We start from the raw sequence: 15246 nt of genomic DNA, 5'->3' as shown, positions 1-15246 counted from the left end.
CATCCGCTGCTTTTCCCTGCAACTTTGTTTCCTAAAAGAACAGAGTTATTTTGTAAATATCCTCCTTCAATATACATTTTCTTTCCAATTTAATCACTGTTATCAATAAATTATTCGTTGCTGCTCTCACAGCCTCAACTTCAGGATCATCTTTTGTCAGGCTTATTAAAAGTTATTACAAGTTAGGGTGCATGATACTGCATTTGGACCCCAGTCCGGTTTAGATTTCTTTCATACATTTAGTACTGACATGTCTATAAAGCAGGAAGGGAGTGGGTGGGAATTAAGTGGACACAGAACTTAAAACTGTAGTATTAATAGATTAAATGCAAAGTTCCTCAGCAGATAAAAAGATAATACAAACCATGTTCTATTATTATAAATAATACCATATACAAAATTTAAATAAACTGAGACATAGAAAGGAATGTTGATTCCTTGCAATACCTGATGAAGCCCAAGGAGTAAGGAGTACACTGTCAGAAGTGAGGAACCAGCTCCTGAGAATTTATATTACAGGGAAGTATAAATCACGACTAATTATGTATTACAATAATGTTCTTCCATCCTATGGATCTTTTGCTTAAATATTTAAATTATTAATAGATCTGTGATTCTTGGAAAAAAATAACGAACACAAATCAAAGATTATAAAACATTGTTTTCTCTGTAACAGTCCATGAAGGTTCCTTGGTGACTTTTGACCAGGACATCATCCAAGGGATTACTAGGATTTTTGGTCTTTTCCACTGGTGTAACTTAGTTTTCTTGATACCCTGTGAAAAAATAATTGTTTAGAACATAAAATAAATTACACAAAAATACTATACTTGCTGACTATCTGATGAACAGAATGAAAGTGAAACAACACACCAAAGCAAGATACGTGAACACCTTGATTGTGAACAGCAGCAGGACTCCTTGCCTGCATTCCTATGTGTGTTCAGCTGAAGAGGAAGCTTTTCATCCTGTGTCAATTTCAATATCTCAGTAATGCTACTATATTAACCTAAATTATGTTAACATAACTTTCTATTTAATTTTCAGATGCAAACTCTGAATGTATTCAGAAGTAGCTAAAAATTAAAGATACAAGTGAGAATACAATTATTTATTTGCAAGTTACTTAAGAAATGGCATATAATTTTTTAAGATTTATTTTAAACTAATCTGGTATACATTTACAATTAAGTGTAGTTGTAGAACAGCATTCCCATATATTTCCTTTTCTGATAAAGGTCTTTTCCATAATCAGCTTCTAGATAAAGGCAGTAAAGTTATAAACTGGAAAAGAGTCTCCTTTCCTTTTCCTTTCCCCGGAAGTATGTCTTCCTCTCCTCTCCACAAACAGTTATTACAACAAACAGCATTTTGCCACCTGGCTTAGGCATAAAACTTTTGAGGGCTCTGAAGCCATTAAAGAGCTTCAGTCCTGGCAAGCGTATTTCAACCATAGAAGGCTAAGAATATCACACCACAGGCCTAAGGAATCTTGCCAGCTGACAGACCATTTTGGCTACATATCAGCAAACGTGTATTTGTGTAATTAAGGAACAGAGCAATAGATTTTCTTCCAGACGGCTTGACAAGAACGCACACAGTGACATTCTGATTTCCTATACTTTCTCAAACTTCTCTACTTGCATACATTAATTAAAGGAAAACCTTTTCCTTCTTGAGAACAATTACTAATTGAATAGGGAGGGCTATTTAGCGTGGACTCAGGAAAAAAGGAAATAAAGGAATTAAAAACGGAGCAGAATTGCACTCAGCTAAGTGGGTATAGTCAAGATCACTTAAACATCCTTTTATAGTCATCAACACACCTCCAATCTTCCACTGTATCAGAAATAATCCAAATAGAATCTTTATTGGTATTATCATATACTTGTAATGCAAGCTTTTAAGTTTTAATACCATCTTTGCTTAAATTGAGACTTTTTTGATATACAGTACAGTCTCTTTCAGATTAAGTTCTCCACACAAACAGTTTAAAAGCACACTCAGGCTTCCTTTGAAAATCAAAATTTTAATTTGAGCACTGTCATTTTTATTTATTTATTTATTTATTTATTTATTAATATTAGCTGTATGATCACCTTAAGTGTGGTGAAAGCACTTATTGACTTTAAGTTCGGGAAGGCAGCACATCTGATGGTGCCAGAACAGACTTTTTAGCAAAAAGAATGTCAGAAATGTTTCAGAAAATAAAACAAAACTGTTTAGAGAACTTGTAATATTTTTTAATCCTGCTACCTATTAAATTAGTTAATAATTAAAAAGCCAAGAGATCAGAAACTTGAGAAACTCGCAGAAGCCATATTTGCTAAGGAAAATAGATGTAGTAGGCCATTTTCCAGGGTGCTGAAAGGCGTTTTCTCCATCCAGAGATGTCAATACATTGCCAATAGTAATAACAGAACAGGAGGCAAGGATCTCAGATACCTTCTGAACATACCCATTGCTTGTTTACACAGAGCCAAAATGCACATAACCACGATCAACTGCAAAGAAGCTGACTTTTGGAAGTCCATCTAAATGGCAATATACTACGCTCTCCAGAGCTTAAGGATGTGAGAAAACTTGTCAGCTTAAGCACACAGCCAGAATCAAAACAACTATGTGGTCACATAGTGGCTGAAATAATAAATATCCCTATAATGAACACAAAATAAGAACTGGCGTAGCTGATCCCTTAGGCCCATCATGTATTCACTGCCATCCACGTTGGTCTCCGGCTATTTTTGTCCACACTTGCCTCCCAGTGTTCAAGTGTGCAGGCTTGAGCTTGTGTTCTCTCAAGCATCCATGCTCATTTTCATTACAGATACACTCATTTAAGCAACAAACCCCCTACGTTTAATATAAATGTAGAACAGTACAAATTTCCTCTGAAATTTTTTTCTCCAAAGGCACTTACTTTTGATGATGTTTCTGTGCACCTCCAGGACAGCTGTAATTCTGTGTTGTCCTATGCCAGCTAGAGCAGGCATCTGCAATTCCAGATTCTGGTGATGAAAGATAGTATCGAAAGGGTAAGAATCATGCTAAGTAGCACAAAGAATACAATACGTTTTAAAAATACTAGCCTGTTAAGACACTGGTAATAATCACCACATTTCAGTCAGAAAATTCTCTTCTGGCAAAATTTAATTTCAAAAACATTTTATAACCTATATTCAAAAGCCTCAAATATATTTAAGTATAAGCTAACTTTTTCCCAAATAGTTATTATTTAATGACCATTAGAAAAAGGTACAATGAGGAGAAATAGTTATTTCCAGAAAAAAAATGTGACAGAAAGTATGAGGAATTAAAATTTGAGGAAGGCAAAATAAGACAGATGGGATACATCTCAAATAATATGTCATCTCAAATAATCGAATTCTTTGTAAAAATTATTTATTGGTAATGAAAATGCAGCAAGGCAAGAACCATACAAACAAGTTCATTTCTTTTGCCATTTTCTGTTTGTATATTAGTTGACAACTTTTTAAGTAATCTTCTTCAGTATTTTCCCTTGCATGTTAATTAGTTATTTGATGACCTGACTCATAAAAACGAGGTATAGAAAAGAAATATCGTCAATTTTGACTAAGCTGGAAGAAAACCTACATCATGTTATAAACACACTTTAACCAAAACCAGATTATTAAAGGAAAAATATAAAATTACCATCTAGAATCTTAGTAGTCTAGAATCTTAGTAGTCTTTCAGTCCAGAGCTAATAAAATGATACTGTCCTGAATCTGCACAAGTGGTGATCAATAATCCAATTCACCTAAGCAAGTAATGATAGGCATGCAACAAGGCAATTGCACATTTTTGTAAAATCCACACAGAAACATTTGGTTATTCAAGTGTAGGATTAACAAACTATCCATTTCCTATGGAACATTTTTATACAGAAAGTAAAGTTAGGAAAAAAAAAAAAGAAGAGAAAGCTAACAGGTAACGAGCAATACTTTAGTAGGAAAATTCCTACAGAAAAAGCTTATTAAATTACTATTGTGAGATTCAGGAAACTCTTTTCTACTTCGACTCCTTATTAAAGAAAAACAAGCACACCTAATTATTAATGAGGAAGAAGAGCTGTCACCTAGACAGGGGTCTATAGAGGAGATCTATATATGTACCCTTTAAAGAAATGACTGGTATAATAATAATTCACAAAGCTGCTGAAACTAACCTTTCAGGGAAGTAACAGGACTAACAAGAAAAGTTCTATCTGAAGAAGTGTGAAAACCAGAGTCCTGAAAATAAAGCATAAACATACTACATCAACGAAAACACTCTTATTATTTCTCAGCTTGCCTTAGAAGAAACAACTGGAAACTTGGAAATAAGGGCCTGATTTAAACAAGTCTGGTAATTCCAAAAGAGCTTTTTTTTTTTGGTCTCACCTTGCTCATGTATATAATGAATAAAACATAATAGTTTCAGAAGGATAATCTGTTAATTAACAGAGTCACTATATGAGAGTATTTTAACCAGTGACTGTGTATTAAAAATACGAGAAAACCTTTTGCTGAGCATTTTAAAACCACTTTCCATGTTAATAAATACAGTGAGCTTCCTCATAAGATCCAGGAGACCTGACGCAACTTGTATTTTGTTTAGCAAATAAAATCCTCCCAAACTCACAAAACAACTCCACCAACCAAATAGCACTGGAAATACATATATGTTGTCACTAGTCTAAAGACCTTCCAGCTCGAATCCATTTCTAAAGCGTTTCTCTAAATAACAGCAAAGAGTACACAACCATTTTTTACAATGCCCCAAAGTACCTGATTCTGACAGTTGCGACTGTTAAAAAAGCTGGTGTTACTGCCATTGTATGGGCTCAAAAAATCCACATCAACTGTCTGAAGATTTACATTTTTCCTGTGAGAAATTTGCTGATATTTTGTTGGAAAAAAATAATGTTCAGGTATATTTTTCAGTTTCTTTACTGGTGAAGAAAGAAGATCATTTTGAAAATTTCCTAGTCTCTTAACTCTGGGAATTGCAGGTAAAGATCGAACAGGTGAGTTAACAAGAGCATTTACAGTTTCAGATATCTGTATTCCTTCATATTTCCTTAAATTTGAAGCTCTCTGAAAACCAGGAAGTTTTGAAACTGCCTCACTAGACAATTGCTCATAAATCTTCTCAAATGCTCTGTCATACTGTATATCGGACCTCTCAGACCCACTGAAGTTATACTTAATTAATCGTCCTCTCTCTTCAGGCTTCTGTGAGTTTGTAAGCGCTTTTGTCAATGTGAAAGGCTTTTGGATTTCTTTGGAACACATTTTATAGTAGAGTTTTTCAAATGCATCTTCATATTTCTGGGGCATCTTTGAAGGACTGTGCTTCATAGACAATGAGGAAAATGAGTGTCTGCGCTGGAAAGAAATCTCTCTTTCAGAAATTTTTATCTGAGGATTTACGACAAATGTATTTGATGCTCTTGCAAGAGAATGATTTGTGACAGGTACAAAAGCGCTACTATTATCACTGAAATAGCAAGTAGATGAACAAAATCCTGAAGTATCATCAGAAGGACAATCAATTTTTTGAGCTTTACTCTCTTTTACCAGATTAAGCACTGTTGAGTCTGAACTGGCGGTAGATGTTAAAAAAGGGTATTCCAAAGAAAATTTGTAAGCCAAGTTATCACTTTGGTTGCATTTCAAATTATTCAGTGAGACAGTAGTCGGTAATGGATCTTCAACTACAAACGTCTCTCCCATTCTAGCCAAAACATTAGGAAAAACAGTCTCTTCGGGAACTTTTTGTCCCTTTCCAAATAACAAATGATGATCTACACTTGAATTAGAGCAGTCCGTTTCCATTCCACTTGTATCTAGGTAAGAATATGGTACCAGACCAGATGAATTATTAATAGAACACTGATCATCACAAGGTCCACTATTCTCATTTACATTATTTCCTGAAGTTTTATTCTGGATGTCTTTACTACCACTGCATATGCTGGGTAGTGCTTTCTTCAGTTTAAGTGGTCTGAACCTCCTTATTTTGTCTACAGTGACATTGAGCTTTGGTCTTCTAGGACACCAACTTTTGTGCCTACAGTGTCCAAACATGTATTTAAATGCTTTTCTCCGAATCTGCTTTGTCATGAGCTTTATCAGTGTCTCTACCATTGCAGGATACAAGTCTGCAAGAGTTACATTGCTCCAGGAACATTCCTCATCTGCAGACTGGTATTCTTCCATGACACTGTCATTGCAGATTTTATTAATTTCTCGAAAAGGTTGAAGTCTGGGTACAGTTGTTATATTTGGTGAAATGGGGACACCAGAAAATTGGAACTGGTGAGGCCTGGATGAAGAATATGCATTTGTCAGCTCTACTTTCTTTCTGAAAACACTGGCGTGATTGCCTATTCAAAAAACAAACAAACAAAACTTAAATCACAAAAGAAAAATCAGAAAAAAAATTAGGACATTTCAGTAACATGTTACATGACAAACAATTGCAAGTGGTACATATATTCTTTATGTGCTAACAGATTTCATTAAGCTTTTCTGCCAAGCTAAACGGATGATTACATACAATTGATTAAGGAAAATTAAAATATCTTTTTAACCACATTGAATTAACAGATTATAGAAGGTAGAAATTAAATATTTCTATGGAAATTAAACATTTCCAAATATTGAAAAAAACATTCTAAAATAACAATATAAAGATAGAAAATATCTTAACTGTAGAGGCAGATTGTTTCACTCTCTAATTTCTAACCAGGAGGAACAGATTCTACAGATTTTGTTAATATATTTCCATATTACTTGAAAGATTGGTACTTAATTAGTACCAGTGCAGCTTCCCTTGAGGTAAAGCATGAGGAGGATAATGCTTTTTGTAGTTTTTAGGCTTAGAATTTTGGTGTAAATATTTTATCTCAGGTTTGCTGGGGCAAGTTTGGAGTTTTGAAGAAAGCTAGCTTACTAGTGAAGTAGTTCTTTGTCTACCAGAAACCAGCAGACCAAAAGCCATTCCTCAAATTCAAAGTAAATAGAACCAAAAAGTCATGCTTTCGTTTAGCTGAACTTAATTCTGCTGAATTTTGTAACTATGCATTTTTCTGGGGTTGTTTAACAAAAGTTGCTTTTATCCATACATGCTATTTATTTTCTGTTTTTCAAATACAGTTTGCCGTAAGCAAAATCACATCTAACTTCTTGGCAAGAAATCTGTCTAGAGAACTGGTCTGTTGGTTAATTAGTCCCTGTGTTTTCCACAAATTACTTATTTCTAATCAATTTCAATTAAAAAAAATCAGAACTATCATATTTGACCCACAGTCAAAAGATTTAGTTGTACCTATCATTTCTTGCACTGGTGAAACTAAGTGAAGATCTTCTGACAATCCTTGAGGTGCTGCCTGAAAAATAAATGAAATAAAAACCAAAACACATGAATCCTGAATTCATCCTTGATTTCTGCATGCTAAAGGTAATATAAAAATCTTTTTTGTGAATCCTTCTGCCCTCTCTTTACTATGCTTGGTCCTGTGCAGTAAAATAAAATAAAAAAAAGCTAGTCTAAGATTCCAGTAAGAATTCTTGAGAATTACAAGTTTAGTCTTGGAAACCTATTATACAATGTAGAATTTGCAAAGATTATATCATATTTTATTCATTCTTCTTGAATATTATAATGTATACATATATGCATAAATATTTATGCATATTAAATTAACTATATAATATATATATATGGATAATTTACATATCTCTGGCAAGTTGAGTAGGAAATAGATTCTGTACCATGTATCGTAAAGAAATTAAATTTAAAATCTCAATTATTTTCCCCCCTCTACAAACCACAATATTTAGACATTTCAGAAGACTTACTGAAGTGAAAACCAACTCACACATCAGGGTAAAAAGAACAAAGCATAAAATTCAGAAAAAGAAGTATTTGTATATTGTCTGTCCTTTTCTTATAATTGTTGCTGCCAAAGATCTGAAATACTGTGATATTTATGTAGGAGAATTGCAATAATGAGAGCAAGCAGGAGAATTGCAATAATGAGAGCAAGCAGAGAAGTTATATGATTCATTGTGCTGTGCATAGTTAGAGAGTCATTATGTTATTCTAATTAGCAAATAACTTTTAACAGAACAGGAGAAATATGTTACCATAATCCACTTGGGAATTCTTCTTGCATCATCTTGTACTATCACATCCACTTGAACTTTTACTTCTTCTGATGTTTTCACATTATCTACATCCAGATTCTTGGGGCAGGAGGGAAGGATTAAAACACATAGAAGTTATTGATACAGAAGAACACAAACACATTACTCAGATTTGTTTCAAACTGGTGTTATTCGATAAAGATTTCCCACCTGCATAAAACTTATTTATTTAATGTACATTTCATGTCAAAGAAAAAAAGTCTCAAGAAGGAACTATGTCAGAAAACAGAGAGATAACTAGCTAGTTAATTGATCCACGGAAAAGCACACGCTGCCTCTTTAAGGTCAAAGACATGAAAATGCCTAGAACTAACTTTTGTTTTTTTTTGCTAAACAGAAGAGGAAAGTAAATATTTTTTTGGTAATTGTACCTGAACAAGCTGAATAAAGGATTAGAATGGCTTCACACACAAAGCGTATATTGTACTTTTCTTCACCACTGTAACCTGTTTGGGTAGTCCTGATACCCATAGTCTAGCTTTAGCAAAAAACAGCAGAATATTCCATTCTGCTTTTGTTATGATGGCCATTATTTAAGGTTTGCTTTTTAAAATCATGTTGCTCTGTTCTCCTGAGAGAATTTAGGATAAAGAATCATATTTAAAGCTTCTTCACTTTGTGATTATTTCTGGTTATTCTTTTTGCATACCTATAATAAATGTTATCAGAAGTGCCTGTTCTGTACAATGAATTGATGGTTTGGGATTATAAGTATACTAGAGAAAACCATACATAATTACTTCATATCATTCTTCATGACATTATTTATTGAATGTCTCATTTGCTATATTGACAATAAACGTGCATTAAGATGCAGACTGCAGAGTCTTATGCTGTCAGTGCATTAACTCTTCAGGCACATATAAGCTGTTCGAATAGTTCAATTATTTCTATTGAACACAAACTTATTCCATTACATTAAACACCAGAAATTTTTACCTGGAAGTGGATGTCTTCAAATCTTTTTCGTACTGAAACTATATCAGCATCACTTTCTACATCTGCAATTTGAACATAAACACTAAATAAAACATAGTTTAACTCAAACAAAACCAAAATCAAGTTTCTTGGAAATGTTTTGAAACAAATAGTGACTCAAGTGGTTTCATTTCAGAAAAGTCTTTTCTACTATAAGGTTTTTTATCTGTATTACATTCCTTTTAAAGTCCAATTGAAAAAACATGATTTATAGACTCATAAATAATTTTGTGAGGGAAACAAAGAAGAGTTAAGATAACTTGTCTGTAGCCAGTTCAAGACATATGCTAGCCATTTCAGAAGGTAAAATATTTTCAAAGCACTGCTCCTTCAGAAGTATTCATGCATCATTCCCACTTCCTTCCTTCTACATTTTTACTTATCCCAGCAACAATGGTAAGGAATGGGACATTGCCACTTGCTTGTATCATGCTTCCTTTTGTAGTTTCTTATTATCAAGACAGCCTTAGAATTGTGAAGATAAGAAATAAGACAGACTTAAGAATATTAAAAAAACAAGTCCAAAACTTCTAACTCAATTTTTAGGTATTCTACAAGTATTTTTGGAAACGATTTTGCTAGAGGTGGCCAGATGTTCCCATTAATTACTCGCTAAAGCCTCAGTCTTTCATGATAATAAAACATTTGACTGTATTGTAAGCCCCAATTTCTCAATTTCCTTGGCTGTTATGTATTTGTCCCATGATTATGTTTACTCCAGGAAGAGAAAGAAGAGGGAAGAATAACCCTGAAAGGGAAAATAATGACTCAAAAAAAAAGTCTTGTTTATGATATTGAGCACATCATTGACCCTTCATACCTTTTTTAAACCACTAAAAACAAAATGAAAATCTTTTCCGTATAAACCCATGTTCCTTTTACATTCCCTCTCATTGCAGTCATCACCTAAAGCTCTGTGGGCTGCTGCCATCATAGAGCTAGGATAAAGATTCATATCAAATAAACACTGTTTTTAGAGGAGACCACACAATTTTCCATCCACTGGTGAAAATGTTGATCAATCAGAGGGCTGGCTTTGACAGTCTAACCTGAGTTGAACTATTTCATTAGAATGGAAACCCATACCTGCCAGATGGCCAGTTCCTACCCACATGACTAATAGAAGACACAGTCGTGGGCATTTTATCCACAGAAAATCAGTTACTAAGCATCCTTTGTAGAGAAATTAGTAAGAACTTTAACATTTTAGTCTGGAAAAGTTTCGCCCACCTTCTCCTGTTGTAACAGGCGATATTCTTTTTCTGCTACATAGTCTTCTTCCCCAGTAGTTAAGCACAAAATTGGCAGACTGCTCTCAACGGTCACTGAAATGACTAGACTAGACTACTACAAATATAGGATAGTCTATGAAATAAAGTTAACAATTCTAACCTCCAAGAATGTTTCATAGAATATCCTGAGTTGGAAGGGACCCATAAGGAAGGAGTTGCACTCCATCATGCCAATTACTGAACGTTAGAAAAGAGTTTGCATCATAGAATGAGCTGGTCTGTAAACAAATTGAATACTCTAATAGAAACAAAATCTAAAAAAATGTGATTTTAGTACATCTTCACTGTATTCACAATCAGATGTCAAAGCACTGGAACATTAATTATCAGTAGAGAACCACGGTACTGCACAGAATGGAAGTGAAATATTTTCTCCAGGGAATCTGAAGGTGTTTTTAAATCCTTAAAACCTTAAAAAAAACAAAGCCCAACATACTTTCACTGCACTATATATCATGTCTCCTCCGTCATTTATCCCAGTAAAAAGACATTTATTTTGTTGGAACATACAGCTCCTTTTCAGAACAAAGGAAAAGGGAGAAGCATAACATCTAAAGATTAAGTAGTATCAGAATTACACTTCGTGTGCAATCTTGATTTAATTTCCATCATGATACTTTATCTCTAATTAAACGTCTACTTTTTCTGCAGGTAGCCCGATTCATTCAGTATGCAGAACAATCTGCTGAATTTGTGATCACTCACCATGCAACTTCACACACATTTTTGAATGTGTGTGCTTGTCTAGTTATTTTCAGAAAGCTAGTAAATTATAAACTCTTCCATATGTACAGCCAGGTAACTCAGGGTGGGATTTTTAGATTCAAAGAACATCTGACAAAAGCTAAAAATACAAGAAGGAAAACTGTCTGGACAATCGATAAGGGGAGATTATTTTAAATCAAGTTGTGATGATAGCAACATCAATAATAAATTACTAATTTTAAACATTTTTAGCTACATTGCATATATCCTTATGAAACTAAATGCTGATGTGTTTCTTTTTTATCTGTTTGTTGTTTGTTTTTTAAAACCAGTGAGTATCCTAAGGAATTTGACATAAAAACGTGATATTTTCTATGAAGTCAAGACTCTCTTGGATAATTTATAGCACTTGTTTTTTTAAACACTTTACCTGTATTCCTTTGACTTCTTGTATGATGCTGCAATTATAAACAGAGAAAAAAACATCAGAAGAATCTTAGAATAACAAATTTACTTTAACTGAAACATTTATTTCCTTTGGTATATCTTACAAGTTGTCACTTCGTAAATAACCATTCAGTTTCCTTCAGCTTTTGCATGGCCTGACTAGCAAAGCAACAAATACTTGGTAAAGCATAGGTATGTTTTATCATTCAGTCCTTGCCATGCTGTTGCTGTTAAAAGCACTACAATAACATAAGCTGTAGTTAACTTCACACACGAGAGGCTACAACAATTCTTCTTACAGTCCTTAATGGATTTAGCCTGTAAAGTTGTGCAGCCACTTGTCGCAACGCTTAGATGATGACACACAAGATATTCCCAGAAGTTCAAAAGGAGAGAAATACAGCCACATTTGCCTCCATTAAATCCACTTACACCCCAAGACTGAATTTCACTCCTCACACCATGGGTTCAGAACAGCTTCTGTGTTAACTAGTAAGGCACCCTACTCAGCTTTACTGTTTTGACAGGTAACGTAGGGAACAGAGCAGCTAGGTGACTTTATACAGTTATCGAGAAACACTGTGCTTTTGACCAAATCCTCTGTTAAGCTCTTATGAAGGAGTTTAGGAAATAGATTAAGAAATGACTGCTTGGTTAACACCAGTACTTAGAAAAAGAGCATACAATAAACAGGCCCACAACACTATATATGGGAAATACTTTTCCAGGTTAACCAGTGGTATTACCCAATAATAAATACATCATCTATATCTATCCATCTCATCTGATGTTCTTAAGGAATCTATCCTAAAACCCTATTTTAAGGTAGTTGTTGACTTCATTAATATCTCCTGCAAGTGTACCTCCTGGCACAGCAAGACTGGAATCTATTCCTACACAAAATATAGAAGAAAAAAAAAATACTATATTTTGATTGCATAGTAGGACTACATTAGATACCTTAAGTAGTTTCTTCCTCCATTTTTTAAGACTCTTGTTTGATACTTCCTCCCATTGTTTTGGTCCTATAAATAACAAGAGATGTTTATTTAAACAGCTTTTCTTGTAACACTGTTTATCTATACTGAGTAGCATTCTACCAAACACATAGAAAGAACACATTACATAGTAACAAAACATTATCAAATCTAAACAATCTCCAATCCAATTGTTCAAACAAAAACTTATAGGAAAACAAAACAAGATAACATTGTAATTTCAAGTCATAACTGAGAAGTTGGTTAAAAAAAAAAAAGTAAAAAAGAATCAAATGAGTCTAACAACACTATGCTAAAACCCAAAGAGCATTAACAGCCCAGATATTATGAAGATAAAAAAAAAAGGCATATTATTTTATTTGAGTAAATAAGTTGTACTTAGTGCATGCACACTACATGGCATTTGAGGTTATTTAAAACTATAATCAAGGCTTTATGGACTAAGATCCATATTCACTGAAAGCATATACAGAAGTTACCAAATCAAAACTATAAACAAACCTTTTCAAATCCAAGACCTTATATTACATTGTTGTACGTATGCATGAACCTCACCCTGCCCCCAGCCTTTGGTAAATATTTGGTGCAACAATTACATCGGGCTTGACACTGTGTTCATACCTCTTGGGTATGCCTAGTAAGCTGTTCCTTAGGAGAACTTAACGTGGCAATTATGCATCGTAATCCACACCGCACTAAGGATAAAAACTGGCAGAACATTTCATCTAGCAATAACACCACCTAGCTACTAAGTCACAATTCCCACTAAAGCTCAGAGAAGTCAATTTTCAAAGTTTCTTTCCCCTCAATAAGTTCTTCATAAGTATTTTTCACTGTGCAACGGACCGACAGTTTTAATGAAAAATATGACATGGCATAACACGTTATAGATTTATGCTAACCACATGAACATTCAATGAAAAATTAAAGACGACACTATCTACCCATTCCACCCTGACATTTGACAACACCTGACGTGCTAGAAATTTATCACTTTACAGCAGCCTTCAGAATGCTAAGCAGACCTGAAACTACATAATCCAATCAGACATATCAGCTTCCTGCTATTAGCTCTGTTCCTTTGTTTCCTCTCATCCTTCTCCATTTTGATTCTTTCATTCCAAGTTATTCAAACATTGTCCATTGTTTTCCTGTACTTTGCTACTAATTCTTTTCCATTGTGTAAAACAGAGCACACGATGGACTAAAAAGGTGCGTGTGAACCATCTATCCAGGTATTTTTCATTCTAATTCTAAGTTTACAAATGAAATACCACACCTGAGCGCAAAACTTGCGGTATTTGGTGAAATCTCACATTATGTAACCGCTTGCAGTTGTGTAATACGCAGTATACTTCACTAAGTCTAAACATGTAGCATAACTTAAAGAAGTTCTTACCATCAGGGGTATCAAAAGTGAGGGTTTCCATGGAAATAAGAAAATCATCTTCAAAAGGATGATTATACTACATAAAAAGAAACATTTAAGATTAGAATAAATAGTTAACAAGACTTTTAACAGGCATTTTACACAACTGTTTCAATCAAGACATGAAACTGTCAGTGTGCTGTGCTATTGGCATCAGCTGGGAGCCAGCAATCTGGAAACAGGAATGCCAAGAAAAATAAATAGATAAATATATATATATATGAAGCATTAGATAAATAAATACATATATATGAAGCACGTGTATAAGTCATTCAGCTTCAGGCCATAAGCCAGCCACTGACAGGACGGAGGTTCAAGATGTTCAAAGTGGTCAAGTGAGCCTGTTTCAGAGTTTCCTGTAGGCTCGCTGCTAAGAAACTGGAAGCAGGCACGCAGCGGACCCACCCGTCCCGGTACCCAAACACCCAGCCTGGGTGAGAACAGCCCCGTGCCAGCTGGGGATCCGCGGAGGACGCCCCATGACGGCGCCCATCTCCCGGTGACGGCCCTACAGGCGGGCCCGGTGCCGGCCGGGGAGGGGAGGCCTCACCCACTCCAGGATGCGGTTGATGGAGGCGACGAAGCGGGAGTTGCTCCGCTGCAGCCACTCGCCCAACTCGGCAGCCATGGCGCGGGGCAGGGACACTCCCGTCCCGCCCCGCGCCGATTCAAACTGCGCGCCGCCCGCAAGGCTTCTCTCCTTCCATTGGGTCTTGATCGCGTCAGTCCCGCTGCGGCAGCCTATCGGAGCGCGCAGCGCCCTGCCCTCCTGGCTCTGATTGGGTGGTCAGGATGCCGAGCGCCCACCCGCTGTCGCGTCGCAGTCAACACAGCTCAAAATCATACCAAAGGGCACTGCGCTCACGGCTAACGGCGGCCAAAAGTTGCAGTTCTACCTAGCAACAGTGACCCACCGGCAGCTCCCATTGGCTGCGGCGTCAGTTGCGGGTTGCGGCACCCGCCCGCCCTCCGGAAAGAGGCAGCGCCTGGACACTCGGGGCACTGCCCAGCCCTTCCCTTCACCGGGCCTCGCAGTGCCTCGGGCGGGTTGGGGACCGGTGTCCAGCACTTTCTTGCTCGCTGTTTTTTGCCGTTTAAGTATTACAGAGCACTGTCGTGCTCCCCCAGCCTCCTCGCCCGGACCCTTACAGTGTAACAACGCCCAACAGGGCACTCTGCCT

General features: G+C 35.8%; 1 protein-coding gene across 1 annotated transcript; it reads right to left on the bottom strand.

Moving 5' to 3' along the window:
• Positions 1 to 577: 577 nt before the first annotated feature.
• On the bottom strand, positions 578 to 14779 carry HJURP (Holliday junction recognition protein). Its single transcript, XM_080571538.1, has 11 exons — positions 14616 to 14779; positions 14036 to 14102; positions 12599 to 12663; positions 11622 to 11649; positions 9156 to 9217; positions 8157 to 8255; positions 7336 to 7396; positions 4791 to 6391; positions 4190 to 4253; positions 2921 to 3008; positions 578 to 776 (listed from the first exon to the last, which is right to left on the bottom strand). The coding sequence occupies exons 1-11, from the start codon at positions 14691 to 14693 to the stop codon at positions 728 to 730; spliced, it is 2262 nt and encodes a 753-aa protein (XP_080427664.1). The 5' UTR covers positions 14694 to 14779; the 3' UTR covers positions 578 to 727.
• Between the last annotated feature and the right edge of the window lie 467 nt (positions 14780 to 15246).

This window comes from Anser brachyrhynchus, assembly GCF_964034855.1.
Source record: "Anser brachyrhynchus genome assembly, chromosome: 1".
Classification (NCBI taxonomy): domain Eukaryota; kingdom Metazoa; phylum Chordata; class Aves; order Anseriformes; family Anatidae; genus Anser; species Anser brachyrhynchus.
The sequence above is the reverse complement of the archived record's forward strand: the minus strand, read 5'-3'. Positions and strand labels throughout refer to the sequence as shown.

Bases quoted from the DNA above. Each gene is read 5' to 3' on its own strand.
- HJURP (XM_080571538.1), bottom strand. From the start codon at position 14,693: ATGGCTGCCGAGTTGGGCGAGTGGCTGCAGCGGAGCAACTCCCGCTTC. The intron at 11,650-12,598 runs GTATCTAATGTA...TTATAATTGCAG, and splicing joins GGAGGAAGAAACTACTTAAG to CATCATACAAGAAGTCAAAG. The intron at 8,256-9,155 runs GTAAAAATTTCT...TCCTGCCCCAAG, and splicing joins TTGAAGACATCCACTTCCAG to AATCTGGATGTAGATAATGT.